Genomic DNA, 14970 nt, shown 5'->3' on the forward strand with positions numbered 1-14970 from the left:
CGGAACAACACTCATCCCGGAAATTATACACAGAACAAACGCAGCAGTTGGTGTTTATACAGCAAAATGGCATCAAAAAGTAATAAAAGTAGTATTACATTTTGGCGCCATTTTGCTGTGTGAATGCCAATGGCTTTGTTTGTTCTGTGTCTAACTTTGGGGACGATTGTTGTTCCGACAGGTATTCAAATGATCAAAGTTCCATCCATTCTCTTGACCCCTGAAACAGGAGTCAATTTGCCGAAACACAGTTTGTGTCGGGCCTAACAATAAAGCTGTTTTGATTGTCCCTACACCAGGTGGCTCTTGATGCTTTTTTGTTGCATACTTCTTATGATGTACTTAGTCCTTCACGTCAATGCATGGCTATTAATAAAAAGAAATAGAAAAATTAGCCATTTTACAGCTACAGTCAAAATGGCCTTAGTGTGTGGAGAGAGCCATGTAAGGGTGTGCTAAGGCCACTCTTTGTCACAGCTTAGTAAAAAGACCCCTCAGCTAATGAATACATGCTTTCTGCTACCTCAGCAAGGGTGCCACAACCACAAGCGACAGGGCCAGGTAAATAGGTTAGGAAAGTAGTGTAGTATGAACATCAGGTAGTTATAGCTACAGTAGGTTTTTTTTATTCAATATATTAAATATATTAATCAGAAAAGTCACATACTGTAAATCCAGAAAAATACACAAATATAATGTCAGAATGTTTTTTTCTTTGCTCAAATTACATATGTATATACACACACACACACGCTCACACACATACGCACACACATACGCACACACACACAGAGTCCAAAGGATAGAAAAACCAAGGCCATAGGGAAACGTCTTCAGATCCCAGCAGCTTGATGCAAATATAGTTTGTCTCTGTGCTTTGTCTTCATATTTACATGTGTAGCTTTGTTTCTCTATTTACAGCCTTTTGTTAAAAAGGAAAAAGTCTACAGTCGCCAAACACCGCTAGGTGTGAAAGTGTCCCCCTTGTTTCATGGGGCACAGCTGTTGACCATTTATCTTCTGCCTTCTCCTGTGACATGTATCTAGAAATAAACTCTTCCACTGGTAGAAGGGAGCACGGAAGGGAAGGAAGTGTTTGTCAGCTGTGCAGGAGCTCAGGCAAGTTCCTTGTGTACCGGGATGCACAAGTCCAGCTTGGAGAGGGGAAGGAAAGACAAAAAGTGACAACAGTGACGAGATGTGCTGAGTACTGTCTGTAGCTGAAGGCACTTTGAGCATCTCTGAAGCAGATAAGAAATTTAAAAAGAAACTATTAAGGTTCAGTAAAAGACCAACTGGATTCTTTGTCCAAAAGGGATGAAGCCAGTTAGTTGATTCAAGACGAGAGATAAACCAATGGTTTTAAGAACTGGCAGTATGCAGCCTTTCCCCTTTGCCACAGGTGTATTTAGAAAGGCAATGTGTCCATGAATATTTTGTCCACAATGGGAGGTGGAGGGACCAGGTCCTCTAGCTTCAGGTAGAAGATGCGCTGGAGGCCTTGGGTGCAGAGTGTGCGCAGCTCCGGCAGTTTCCCCAACAGCTTGGACAGGCAGTTAGGCCGGCTCGGCTCGCTCATAGTGCAGCTTATGTGATCTTTAAGGCAATTAATGATCCGATTTTGAAGGTCCTCAACCTTCTTGGACTCTCTCAACCCATGTCGCTCTAATGAAAAGAAGTGAATATCATGAGTATGCATTTATAACACAAGTGAAAACAAAAAGGCTCATTTTGAAGGATACTGTAATTTTTCATAAGAAATCCTTCCCTTTTTTTGTTTAATATATCAAGACTCCATGGTAGAGAATGACACGGGGAGCGATCCCCGCAGCGAACCGCTGCGTGGCTGCGGTTTGGCTGCGGGTTATGGTGACCTCATTAGCAAATCGCCGCAGACGCGGGGACAAATCCTTTCACCGACCGCAAAAACGGTGAATAGATTTGTCCCCGCAGGCCAATGTCCCCCCCTCTAGGAACCGCAATTTACCTGTGTTTTCACCGTGCTCCTCATTTGTCAGATCAACCCTTCCTGCCAATAGAACCCGCCCCCCCCCCCCAACGATCGCCCTCACTGGTAGGAGGGTGCCCAACCCCTCCTGCCGGCACCCCCAACGGCCCCCTATATCGCCAATAGGAGGGTGCCCAACCCCTCCTGCCGGTCCCTCCCCCAACAAACCCCGCCATCCCGAAACACCACCCTTAGTCTTACTTTCCAAGTTGGACCGGACAGCTCCTCGCTCGTCTGGCCAGCAGGCCTGCCTCCGTCCAAATGAGGCGGGCCCGCCCCTCCCCTCCCCTGCCTAACCCACAGGATCCTAGGGCCTGATTGGCCCAAGCACCTAAGGCCCCTCCTATAGCGGGAGTGGCTTTAGGTGCCTAGACCAATCAGGCCCTAGGATCCTGTGGGTTGGGCAGGGTAGGGGCGGGCCCGCCTCATTTGGACGGAGGCAAGCCTGCTGGCCATACGTGTGAGGAGCCGTCCGGTCCAACTTGGAAAGTAAGACTAAGGGGGTTCCGGGGTGGGAGGGTTCGTTGGGGGGGGGGGTCCAGCAGGAGGGGTTGGGTACCCTCCTGCCGGCGATCTTAGGGGAGGCCATTGGGAGGACCGGCAGGAGGGGTTGGGTACCCTTCTGCTGCGATTGTCGGGAGGGCCGTTGGGGGGGTCTACAGGAGGGGTTGGGTGCCCTCCTGCCGTGATCGCTGGGGGGAGGGGAGACTTGCAGCCGTAGCCGCGGTCACTATGCTAATCACGGCAGGGAGATCTTTGCCGCGATTAGGTACAGCGGCCACGTCTACTTACCATATAGGCTAACATTGTAAGCATTTAAAGTACATGTCGTGTTTGTTTTTGCATTGCTAGCCCCAGGGGTGGTGGAAGATTAGTGATTGAAAAACTGTATGAAAAATAACTATTTTAAATTTAGTGATCAAAATGTGTCAGTTTTGAGAATTTATATTAATTAATTTTTTCTCTGCGTGTTTTGTTTTTGTATAGTTATTAACTAATATTTAACTAAGTTTTAAAGTTTTAAAGAATGTTTCCTTTATACGTAAATAAAGAAAAGTGAATGGGATTGCAGTGGCGGTGACGGGGTGGTGAATGGGGTGGCAGTGGCAGTGACGGGGCGGTGAAGAGGATGGTGAGACGGGGACGGGGCGGTGACGGGGATGGTGAGACGGGGACGGGGCGGTGACGGGGATGGTGAGACGGGGACGGGGCAGTGACGGAGACCAATTTTTTCACCGTGTCATTCTCTACTCCATGGATCACCAGTTAACAGAAACCTGAAGACAGCCCACAGCCCTTGGCTTCAGCAGCCAGATTCTTGTGTGTTTGTACCATATGTGAAAACTTTAGGCAAGGAGCTGGCTCGACCAAGGATGTGCCACAGAGGAAGTGTGCTTATGGAAGGAGGCAAGATGGTTGCCACCACCACAGGCATGCATTCCTGCTGGCCAACAAGAGTGTGTGTCTCAAATGAGGAACCCCTCCAGTCCTCTTGAAAGGAGAATCACTGAGCTGTCTGAGCGCACTGTCTGGAGTGAGCAAGATAAAGCAAAATGAAACAAAACAAAACGGTTGTATTGATTCAATATATTTAGTGCCAAGCAAGGGCCTGTGCAGCTTTATCTGCTGAGGAGACTGAGAAATACTGAGTGGCTCAGGGTTGCATAAGACCTAATAAGGTAAAGTCACTTAATAATTCACAGTCTCTCTATCTCTCTGCAGGAGCAGGTGAGAGAATTCATAGATGTGCACTCCAATACCTCAAAACAGAGGAAAATGTCAATACTGTGCTTCAATTGCAAGCGACCTCTTTTTACATATATATATGTACATACATATACACACATATATACATATATATATGTACATACATATACACACATATATACTTTTTACTGCTTCTCATTTGCCAACTTTTTACTAGTTAACAGATTTATACCGGCACTCTTATATTGTTTCATGTTTCAATTATAAGTGACCACTGTTTCTATATGCTCTTTTGTACTTTTTGTCAGCTGATTTTTTACTCAGTAGTAGATTTACAATACTGGCTTCTTATATTATTATATTTCATGTACACAGTGCTTTCTTGTTTGTTACACATTGTTATTGCAAGCAACCACTTTTAACACATCTTTTTGGTTTTTATTATGTGGTATATTTGACAGCATTGGGATTTTTTTGGATGAAGTATAGAAGTTGCTCCTTTAAACTGAACATTTTGCACTCAGGAAATCTTTTTTTTATATATATATATCTTTATTCATTTTAAAGCTACAAATAACTGCAACATATTATACAGACATTTTACACTTTACACTTTAACAACACTTAAATTCAATCAAATTATATTTCATAACAAATAATTGTATCCTCCCCCCCTTCTATATACACAACAACTACACTCAACCATAATTAAAAGTATTTCCCCACCCTGAACGTGTATGTTCAAAGGGCAAAATCCATAATCACTCCTTACAGAATTTTGTCAATGGCTCCCAAACATCCTTAAATTTCCTATAATGTCCCTGCTATATGGCAATCATACATTTCATTTTAAAAATGTGGCATAAAGATTCCCACCAGAAATTATAATTTAATCCGAATGGAGAAAGTGGAAATGGAGCAGCCACAATATAAAAAAAGATCACAGGGTCCTTCAGGACATGGAAAAACGGATGGTAGATTTTGAAAATCATTCAAGAAGAAACAATGTGAGGAAACTGGGATTAAAATAAGGGGTGGAGGGAAAGAATGAAATCTTTCTATTGGAGCTATTTATTCATGATGTTATTTATTTCCTATATTGCTATTTGATAAGGAGCTCGCTTTTTTTTTGTTTCTTGTTTGCGGTTCACCTCTTAAGTAAAACATGGCAACATGGATTCACTAGAGGAAGGTTTTGCCAGATAAATCTGATCAATTTCTTTGACTGGGTGACCAGAGAATTGGATAGAGGGAGTGCGCTAGATGTGGTGTATTTAGATTTTAGCAAAGCCTTTGACACTGTTCCACACAGACATCTTAAAAACTGAGTGCCCTCAGGATGGGCCCTAAAATGACAGGCTGGGTCAGGACTGGTTGAATAGAAGATGAAAAAATCTAGTGGTTAATTGAGATCGCTCTGAGGAAAGAGATGTTACCAGTGGTATGTCTCAAGGCTCTGTTCTTGGGACTATTGTAACATTTTTATACGTGATATTGCTGAAGGGCTGTCAGGTAAGATTTGACTCTTTACGGATGATATCAAAATCTGCAATAGAGTAGACACCCCAGATGGTGTGAATAATATGAAGAAAGGTCAAGCGAAGCTTGAAGAATGTTCTGAAATTTGACAGCTAAAATTTAATATTAAGAAATGCAAGGTCATGCATTTAGGCTGTAAAAACCTGAAGGAACGGTACAGTTTATGGGTGTCAGGTCAAAAGCGCACCGGGACAAAGGCACACGCAGACAACTGAGCGCAACGCAGAGGCGCGCGCCAAAGAAAATGACTGTTTTAAAGGGCTCCGACGGGGGGTGTGGGGGTGGAACCCCCCACATTTTACTGAAAACTTCACTTTTTCCCTAAAAAAGAGAGAAACAGTTAAGTTTCCAGTATAATGAGGGTGGTTACAACCCCCCACAATGCCACCGCGATCTGTATTAAGTAAAGTGTGTGGGGGGGTTCCTCAACAAAAACCCCCGTCGGAGCCCCTAAAAACACTCTTTTTCTTTGGCGCTTCCGTCTTGCACTCAGTTGTCGGCGCGCGCCTTTGTCTTCGGCGGTTTTGTCTATGAACCCAGTTTATGAGGTGAGGAACTTATGTGCATGACAGAAGAGTGGGACTTGGGCGTGATTGTATATGATGATCTTAAGGTAGCCAAACAGGTTAAAAAGGTGATGGCAAAAGCTAGAAGGATGTTAGGGTGCATAGGAAGAGGTATGGCCAGTAGGAAAAAGGAGGTATTAATGCCCCTGTATAAGACTCTAGTGAGACCTCATTTAGATTATCGTGTACAATTCTGGAGGCTGCACCTTCAAAAAGATATAAAAAGGATGGAGTTAGTCCCGAGGAAGGCTACTAAAATGGTGCGTGGTCATCATAAGGCATATGGGGACACACTTAAAGATCTCAATATGTATTCTTTGGATGAAAGGCGGGAGAGGGGAGATATAATACAGATGTTTAAATATCTACATGGCATAAATGCGCATGAGCCGAGTCTCTTTCATTTGAAAGGAAGCTCTGGAATGAGAGGGCATAGGATGAAGTTTAAGAGGTTAGGGTCAGGAGTAATCTAAAGAAATACTTTTTTACAGAAAGGGTGGTAGATGCATGGAACAATCTCCCAGAAAAGATGGTGGAGACTGAGACACTGTCTGAATTCTAGAAAGCGTGGGATAGGCATGTGGGATCTCTTAGAGAGAGGAAGAGATAATGGTTACTGCGGATGGGTGACTGGATGGGCCAGTTGGCCTTTATCTGCCACCATGTTTCTATGTAACTAGAATAGATGGATTCACATTTCTATATAATTTCCATGATTCCCTGATGTTCATGATATTTTTGTTTCTGTGGTGTTCAAAATTATATAATAATTTTTATTTATTTTAATTCTCTCCATTATCCCCTTCTAAATATCTCCTTTAGTGTATATTTTTTGTGACCTGGTGCATCATTCATAAGGTATGTTTTATATACCCAATTGGGTTTGTTTTTTAGTTTATTTACTTTACCAGTTTTAATTATTTTGTTTATGTATATTTGTATATTGTTTTATGCCCTCTGTATTGTATATTTTAGGACTCCTGAGGCAAGTTTTTTAGAAGAAACACGGCCCATATTGAGTCGTATGAATGTCTGAGTTATACATGTATGGTTGCTATTAAAATGTGTTTTGTTTGAAGATCTGGCCTTCTCCACTCCATTACCTGGCATGCCTATCCTTTTCAAAAAATATAGTTTATTTTGATAGTCTGATGCAGGCACTTGATGTGCCAATGCATCTAGATCAGGCTTGTCCAACTTAAAAAAAAAATCAGGGGCCTCATTTAATATTTCATAAGCTTCGGAGCAACCAAGATGGTAAAGGGGATGGAACTCCTCTTGTATGAGGAAAGGCTAAAACAGTTAGGGCTCTTCAGTTTGGAAAAGAGACGGCTGAGGGGAGATATGATTGAAGTCTACAAAATCCTGACTGGAGTAGAATGGGTACAAGTGGATCGATTTTTCACTCTGTCAAAAATTACAAAGACTAGGGGGCACTCGAAGTTATAGGGAAATACTTTTAAAACCAATTGGAGGAAATTTTTTTTCACTCAGAGAATAGTTAAGCCCTGGAACACGTTGCCAGTAGATGTGGTCAGAGCGGATAGAATAGCTGGTTTTAAGAAAGGTTTGGACAAGTTCCTGGAGGAAAAGTCCATAGTCTGTTATTGAGAAAGACACGGGGGAAGCCACTGCTTGCCCTGTATCGGTAGCATGGAATATTGCAACACCTTGGGTTTTGGCCAGGTACTGGTGACCTGGATTGGCCACTGTGGGAACGGGCTACTGGGATTGATGGACCATTGGCCTGACCCAGTGAGGCCATTCTTACCTCCCCCCTCCCCTGCCTTCACCTAGACTTTTCCGTCATCTGTCTTCCGCTGTAGATTATTGCCACAGGATCCCAGCTTCCCCATCATAACTCCTACCATGAGCTTGAACTGCGCCAGAATTTCAAGTTGGCCTTGCGAGATTTGAAACCACAAGACCGACCTGAAGTTCTGGCACCACACAGCTCAAGCTTGTTGATACTACTACTACCAATACTACTACTACTACTATTAACTTCTATAGCGCTACCAGATGCATGCAGCACTGCACATCAACATGGAAGAGACAGTCCCTGCTCGAAAGAGTTTGAGCTTGCAATCTAACTGTGACAAACAGAAGCAAGGATCCCACAGCAAGAATCTGCATTTCCTGCCAAAAATTGATGCGCTCTTGCAGGTCCAAGAGAAGGTACTTAGCAGGCCAGGCTCTGGTCCACAGGACGTAGGTTAGACAAGCCTGATCAAAGGTACTGGGGCATTCTTTGAAAGAAGACAGGAAATTTGTTGTTGCGAACTGCTCCACAAGGACTGACATGCGAGTTGCTTTCAAAGATAAGCACACTTGTTTCACTGTGGCTTTATTTATTTTTAGATATTTATATACCGCCTATCAAAGTTTTCTAAGCGATTTACAATTAGGTACTCGAGCATTTTCCCGTCTGTCCTGGCAGGCTCACAATCTACCTAAGGTACCTGGGGCAATGGGGGGATTAAGCGATTTGCCCAGGGTCACAAGGAGCAGTGTGGGATTTGAACCTACAACCTCAGGGTGCTGAGGCTGTTGCTCTAACCACTATGCCTCTCCTTCCTCCCATATGAACTGTTTTGAAGTTTCAACGAAGCAGCCTAAAACTGGCTATTGCAATACATTTAGCCATGAACGCAAAACTGATTAAGAGGTGTACTATTAAATCGATTCCTGCTGCCAGTGGTCACAGCACTAGCCTTGTAAAATAATAATCGGCACAATATTATTATCAGAAGATTGCTGCCAACTGCTTTGAAATTTGGGGCAGTTACAATACGTGCCCATTTCGCTCAAGGCAGTAAAAAGGCCAGATTAAATTTAAAGTCTTTAAATATTTAATAGAAGTCTTGGGCCAAAAGCCTAACCGTAATGCTTACTAAAGGGAACTAGGGCAGCCAACCACACTGTCCATTTAGGTGATCGCCTGGAGTCATAGTTTATAAATCAAAGGGATTGGGATTTGATATACTAATTGGACAAGGTGTATTAAGCGGTTTACAGTCCGTTACTCAAGCATTTTCCCTATCTGTTGCAGCGTGCTCACATTCTATCTAATGTACGTACCTGGGGCAGTGAAGGCTTTGAACCCACATCCTTATGGTACTAACCACTATGCCATATTCTCCTCCTGTTCTTCACAATCTATGTACCTTAAGAGCTCAAGCACTCACCAGTTATAATAACGAGGGCTGCCAGGCAGGAAAAGGAGGGAACATCGATATTCATACGCTGCAAGCTCTGAGAGAACTCGAGGATGGAATCTATCCATTCACCAAAGCCTCGGACACACTGCAGCCGATGGAGAACCACCCCATTGCAGAAAATCAGCTTACCCTCCTCAGGCTTGGATCTGCAAAGATAGCAAAAAAGGGCCTGGTCAGGTCACAAAAACCGACATTTGTAAATTAGGTGTCAACACAAAGAGGCCTGTAGTAGCAAAAGGAGAACGGACCACTTATTAAACTTAGCCCAAAGTCCTCCACCCTCTCTCTTGTGATCCATTCTATTTTGCTACTATTGGTAAATCAGGTGCCAACACTGGATTGCAGCTGGGGAGAATTTAAATAAAAATCCAGCTGCCGCTATGGCAGAGGAGATGCAGGCCTGAAGCAGGTGATAAGGACGGCGCGGATCTTAAAGGGCTCTGCAATTCAAAAGTAAAGCAGCCTGTCGTCACATCATAACCGGGCCTCCTAGTTAGATTTCTGTCAGGTCAAAGGAGCACAGAATGTCTCATGGGTGAGAGTGAGGCAGCACAGAATCCCCAAGGCTAAAAATCTACATTTTTCTTTTACCATGGGAAACCCTAACTTGCAGTACTGCATTCCACAGTTAGTGATTCCTGAGATAAACTAAGCTGTGGTAAAAATAACATTTTGCTGCAGTTTACCATCTTCCCCTTAAATCAATTGAAAATCATGTAAAATACCCATGCCCGTTTTATCATTCCCTCTGTTTTGATTAGACTGTAAACTATGGAGCAGGGATTGTCTCCTACATATTTAGTGTACAGTGCTCAATACATCTAGCAGCTCTATAGAAATGATAAATAGTAGTAGTAGATGCCACAAGAAAAAAAAACAAAAAACCTCTTGTTTCCTGCTGCAGATTGCACAATCTGGCCCAAACCTCATGGAAAGGAAAAATAAACTGGTTCAGGCAACTTCTCTGACAAATTATCAAGGCCAACTTTTCTTGCCATTTTCCTTTTGCAGTGTGGTTTTGCGTCATACTGGATTAGTCTTTTATCTAATATTTGCAGCCACAAGCAAATGAAAGCTTCCTTGGCACACTCCCCAAGCTTTGATTTTAAGCAGCAGTGCGAGCCTAGACTGCTGTAAATATCAGATTACCCTTTCTGCGCTCTGCCTTCTCTGATTTCATGTTACAATTTGTTCTAGATTTTTTACTTTTTTTTTTTTTTTTAAATTCCAGGAGTGTGTGCACCTTTTATTATGACCATCCTCCCTTTACTGAAAGCTTTTTCTTCTAACATCATGTTAGTAAATTCATGTCATGGCCCTGCTTTGCATGCCCCAGTGAGACCCTTCAGGGGCTTCTGGCAAGGATGAGCAAAATTAAAGGGGCCTTTCACTAAGAAGCATTATGAAATGGGCTTAGCGTATGGACATGTCCTGTGTTAAATGGGCTTAGCCCATTTCTAAAAGTGGCCCAACACAGGGGGGGGGAGGGTTTGTTTTTAAATTTCTACAGGTCCCATACTAGATTTTCCATTAGCACACCAAGACCTGCAAAAAAAATACTGTTTAGGAGGCACTAAGAGCCTGATTCTATAAACAGTGCCTAACTTGTAGGTGCTGCTCCGTACAGTTAACCACTAGGCATCATTTATAGAATCATGCCTAGCAGCACCTAGGCATCGCCAGGCGCTCTTATGGTAGGTGCCGGTATATTAGGCCTAATGATGCCGAAGTCAACCATGCCTATTCTCAGGAAAATGTTAAAGACCGAACTATATGTTGAGGCCTTTTTCTGAATTCTTGTTGTATTCCAGAGAGGGTAATAGGGCAGAGTACGGTACTGGGGTTCAAGAAAGGATTGGACAATTTCCTGCTGGAAAAAGGGATAGAGGAGTATAGATAGAGGATTACTGCACAGGTCTTGGACCTGTTGGGCCGCCATGTGAGCGGACTGCTGGGCACGATGGACCTCGGGTCTGACCCAGCGGAGGCATTGCTTATGTTCTTATGTAAGTTGGTTAAGATATCTTGAACTGTGATCATTGCGATTTCATTTAGTGAAGATTGATTTTTGCTTCCTCTAGTTTTTGATGTTATCTTGAGGAGGGTATGTTAGTATGCGATTGTACTGTATCTGAAAGTATTATTCATATATGCTGTCTTGAGCTCTTGTGAATGTTTTACTATTAACCGCTTAGATATAGGGGTTCTAAAATTTTAAAAATAAATAAATAACCATGCTTACTTTTCAGATAGACGATGCAAGGTGCCGTGTGGCTATCCATGCACAACCTAAACCGATAGGTAAAATAATGTTTTTTTAAATTTGTTTTTAAAGGCATAGTCCATTACCATGCCATTTAAACCAATTAAATTGCACGCGGAACTAACCCCCCCTCTTCTACGAAACTGCGCTGGCAGTTTCTAGCGCAGAGAGCCGCGCTGAATGGCCCGCGCTGCTCCCGACGCTCATTGAGTTCCTATGAGCCGTCGGGAGCAGCGCGGGCCATTCAGCACAGCTCCCCGCGCTAGGAACTGCTAGCGCAGTTTTGTAGAAGAGGAGGTAAAGATAGGCATCACTGGGTGTCTGTGATTAGGGCACCTCGTGATGTCTACCCTAGGTGCTATTTATAGAAACAGGTCCTAAATGCTCCCACGTTGTTTGCATTTGTCTGTGCTAACTTCATAGCGCTTCCACACTTGCTCCCACAAAATAGTTAAAAAAATAAATAGCATGTGACTAATGCACCCTGACAAGCACATTACCTTGAAACACCAAACGTGTTTTGTTTTAAGCCTTTATTCCTATATTAAAATAAATGTTAGCACTAATATTGTTTATTAAAAAAAGGCCCCTAACAGCCTTAGGTACTCGCATTGTTTTGAATCGAAGGAGAAAGGTTTTGCAGAATATAGGTAACCACAAAAAAGTTAGACTTGTACCAGAGTGATCTGCAGAATATTCCAGAAATTCAGAGTAGTGACTGTGGAACCCAGCTCCCCACATTGCAAGGGCAACTCACTAGGTCAAACATTTCATCTTGTGGTGACATAGGCCAGTCATCTTGGTCATGGAAATGAAGAGTTACCTGTAGGCCAGTCGGAGGATGAAGAGCTCTAGGAAAGCAGATTCCAGGAGCAGGTTCTGATCCTCCTTTGGCAGTTCCAGAAAGCCTTGAATTTTTTCTGCCCACTTTCGAATCACGTCCATGGAGCCCGTTAGCAGGTCATAGAACAGCTGCACATCAACTGCATCTTCCTTCTCAAACTCATGAGAGACCTCTTCCTGAAACTGAAGCACAAAATGCTTTGTTTACTTTCACAGCGAGTGCCAGAATGCAACTTATTTCATATCAGCTATTGGTCTTACAAAGAACAGGGATGTTGCTAAACTGTCAAAAGTCAACCTGGAAGTAGCAGTGAACAACTCCAGTGTTTCCAGTACACAAAGAATTGCCTGAGCTGGAATAACAGCCTGTGTGACATGCCCCACCCTTGCCCACTGTACCACAGAGAAAACAATGGACAAGGACAATTTGTGCCCCTGTCTCCTTGTGCCCTGTGTGGCCACACCATCCTTGGAACGGCCCTGGTGAACTGGTCAGACCTTTACTGGATTCTAATACCTATGCTGTTAACCACTAGAAAGCAAAAAAGTTTGCTCAAAAGGTTTAAGAGAGTAAGACTACAGCTGTGGTAATGTGCATTTCTTTCAACCAAACACCCCCTCCCCCCAAAAATCTGGTAAATTTAACTTGGGACTTGCCTAAAGCTTCAGAACAAAATTCATATCCAGACTCGGACTTGGTTGTATATAAAGACAAAATAAAGAAAATAAACCATTTGTAATATAACAGGCTAGTCTACAGCTGGAATGGCAGAGGGCGTGGCAGGGCTGGACTGAAGTACATTGGTAGAGCTACATATGGGGATCTCAGTACAATCTGGTACAGTAGGTATTCGCCTGTTCCTGGAGAGTTCACAATCTGTTTGTGTCTGAAACAATAGAAGGTGAAGTGATTTCACCCCTTCTTTCTTTCATACACCCTAAACTTCCACCTGAGCAGCCCAAAAGAAAAAAAAAAGTAAATTGTTGATGACCCGACACGTTTCTTTTTTCAATGGCTCACTGGCCGAGCCAAACTGCATCTTTTTCGGTAACATGTCTTCTTTGCCTTATTTTTATTGAATATTGTATCCAAGTACCCATAGGAGAAGCAAATTCAAAACCAGACTAAAAGCCCTTTTTTCACTGGACATTCATGGGGGAAGATAGGCCTAGTGGATATGCAGTAGTACAGTTTTTCCTAAACCCTTCCCTCTTCCTGTTTTGATATGTTGGTTGCATTTGTTTATTAGATTATTGATGTCTTATTTTATTTGCTTTTGTAAGTCGCTTTATTGTATATGATACAAAAAAAATCATATAGGAACAAAGTGGATAAATGACTGGAAAATCATTAGGTGCCAACATTTAAGTTTTAACAGAATGGCATGATTTATTTTTATTTATTTATTTATTAGGTATTTATATAGAGCAGGGATCTCAAAGTCCCTCCTTGAGGGCCGCAATCCAGTCGGGTTTTTAGGATTTCCCCAATGAATATGCATTGAAAGCAGTGCATGCACATAGATCTCATGCATATTCATTGGGGAAATCCTGAAAACCCGACTGGATTGCGGCCCTCAAGGAGGGACTTTGAGACCCCTGATATAGAGCCTATCAATGTTATCTAAGCAGTTTACAATCAGGTCCTCAAACATTTTCCCCATCTGGCCTAGTGGGCTCACAATCTATCTAACGTACCTGGGGCAATGGAGGATTGAGCGACTTGCTCAGGGTCACAAGGAGTAGCATGGGATTTGGACCCACAACCTCGGGGTGCCGTCATCTGTTCACAGGATGTTCTTTGCATGCTTATTTTTTTAGGCTCCCCAATCTTTATAAGTGGTCTGGATGTTACATAAATGATGTTGTCGAATATGGTATTAGAAAGGACGCCTCAGCCCCACCACTCCACCGCAAAAAATACTTTTAGATCGCGGGAAGCATAGTGTGGGGCTTCATCATTGGCTGTCTTTTCCAGTTTCAATATGAATACGTTAGTTTTATAATTAATGTAAACATTTAACGAATTATGTTACAATTCTTTATCATTCAATTGTGTTTATAGATACTAATCCAAAGTTTGAGATGATACTTATCTCAGCCAAACCAGGGGAGCCAGACCCGACATGTTTCGCACATAAATAGCGCTTTTTCAAGGGTCTCCCGAGGTCGCCGCCGTCATCCGACTCCAAAAGTTTAAAGTTTTTTAGGCTGGCACACACTTCATATATATAAAATTTAGGAATTGCTGTTAAGGGCCAAATTACCTTGGAATAGTCCAGTTTAGTAGAACTCGGTATGGAATCAATGTGGGCCCTGACGAGCGATGTGATGAGGCTGACTGGAGAAGTATCTTGAACTTGCTTTGGTTTGGAAGGAAGCCGGCCTCTGCGACCTTTCAAACTATCTGTTCGAACCACTGGGAAAGGAAAAAAAAAGTTATTAGTACAGAGACTCCATAAAAAAAACCTCAAAAAGCAGCAGCAGTTGTACATTTAATGAATTCTATGCAAATCTGTCGGGGGTCAAATTTGTATACTACAGCGCGCGCACAGCAGAATATGCAAAAAAAGACAAATGCGCCAGCACAACAGTAAAATATAGCTAAAATTCCCAAATCTAGATTATTAAAATGCACATTTTAATAAGGCCCAATTTTCCCCAGAACTGGGATTAAAATGTAAATCAAGGTGAATGTTACAACAGTGTGGCATAGAGCACTGCTGCAACCGTTTTCATGCCAGAATGAAAGCAGGGAGGATGAGCACTCAATTCTTCTAGGGCAGGAGTTCTCAATCTAGTTCATGCATAGTCACTGGCTGG

At 42.8% G+C, this 14970-nt stretch overlaps 1 protein-coding gene across 2 annotated transcripts in view; it reads right to left on the reverse strand.

Annotated features, from left to right (window-relative positions):
- Positions 1–600: 600 nt before the first annotated feature.
- NR4A1 (nuclear receptor subfamily 4 group A member 1) overlaps positions 601–14970 on the reverse strand; it is a 76494-nt gene continuing 62124 nt past the window's right edge. For both annotated transcript variants that reach the window (XM_033936211.1, XM_033936209.1), the window contains exons 4-7: positions 14415–14566; positions 12128–12330; positions 9009–9187; positions 601–1665 (exon numbers count right to left, since the gene is read on the reverse strand). In XM_033936211.1, coding sequence (XP_033792102.1) covers positions 1409–1665; positions 9009–9187; positions 12128–12330; positions 14415–14566 — 791 coding nt within the window. In that variant the 3' untranslated portion in view covers positions 601–1408. The remainder of the gene's footprint in view (positions 1666–9008; positions 9188–12127; positions 12331–14414; positions 14567–14970) is intronic.

The sequence above is a fragment of the Geotrypetes seraphini genome, chromosome 3, assembly GCF_902459505.1.
Source record: "Geotrypetes seraphini chromosome 3, aGeoSer1.1, whole genome shotgun sequence".
In the NCBI taxonomy this organism is placed as follows: Eukaryota; Metazoa; Chordata; class Amphibia; order Gymnophiona; family Dermophiidae; genus Geotrypetes; species Geotrypetes seraphini.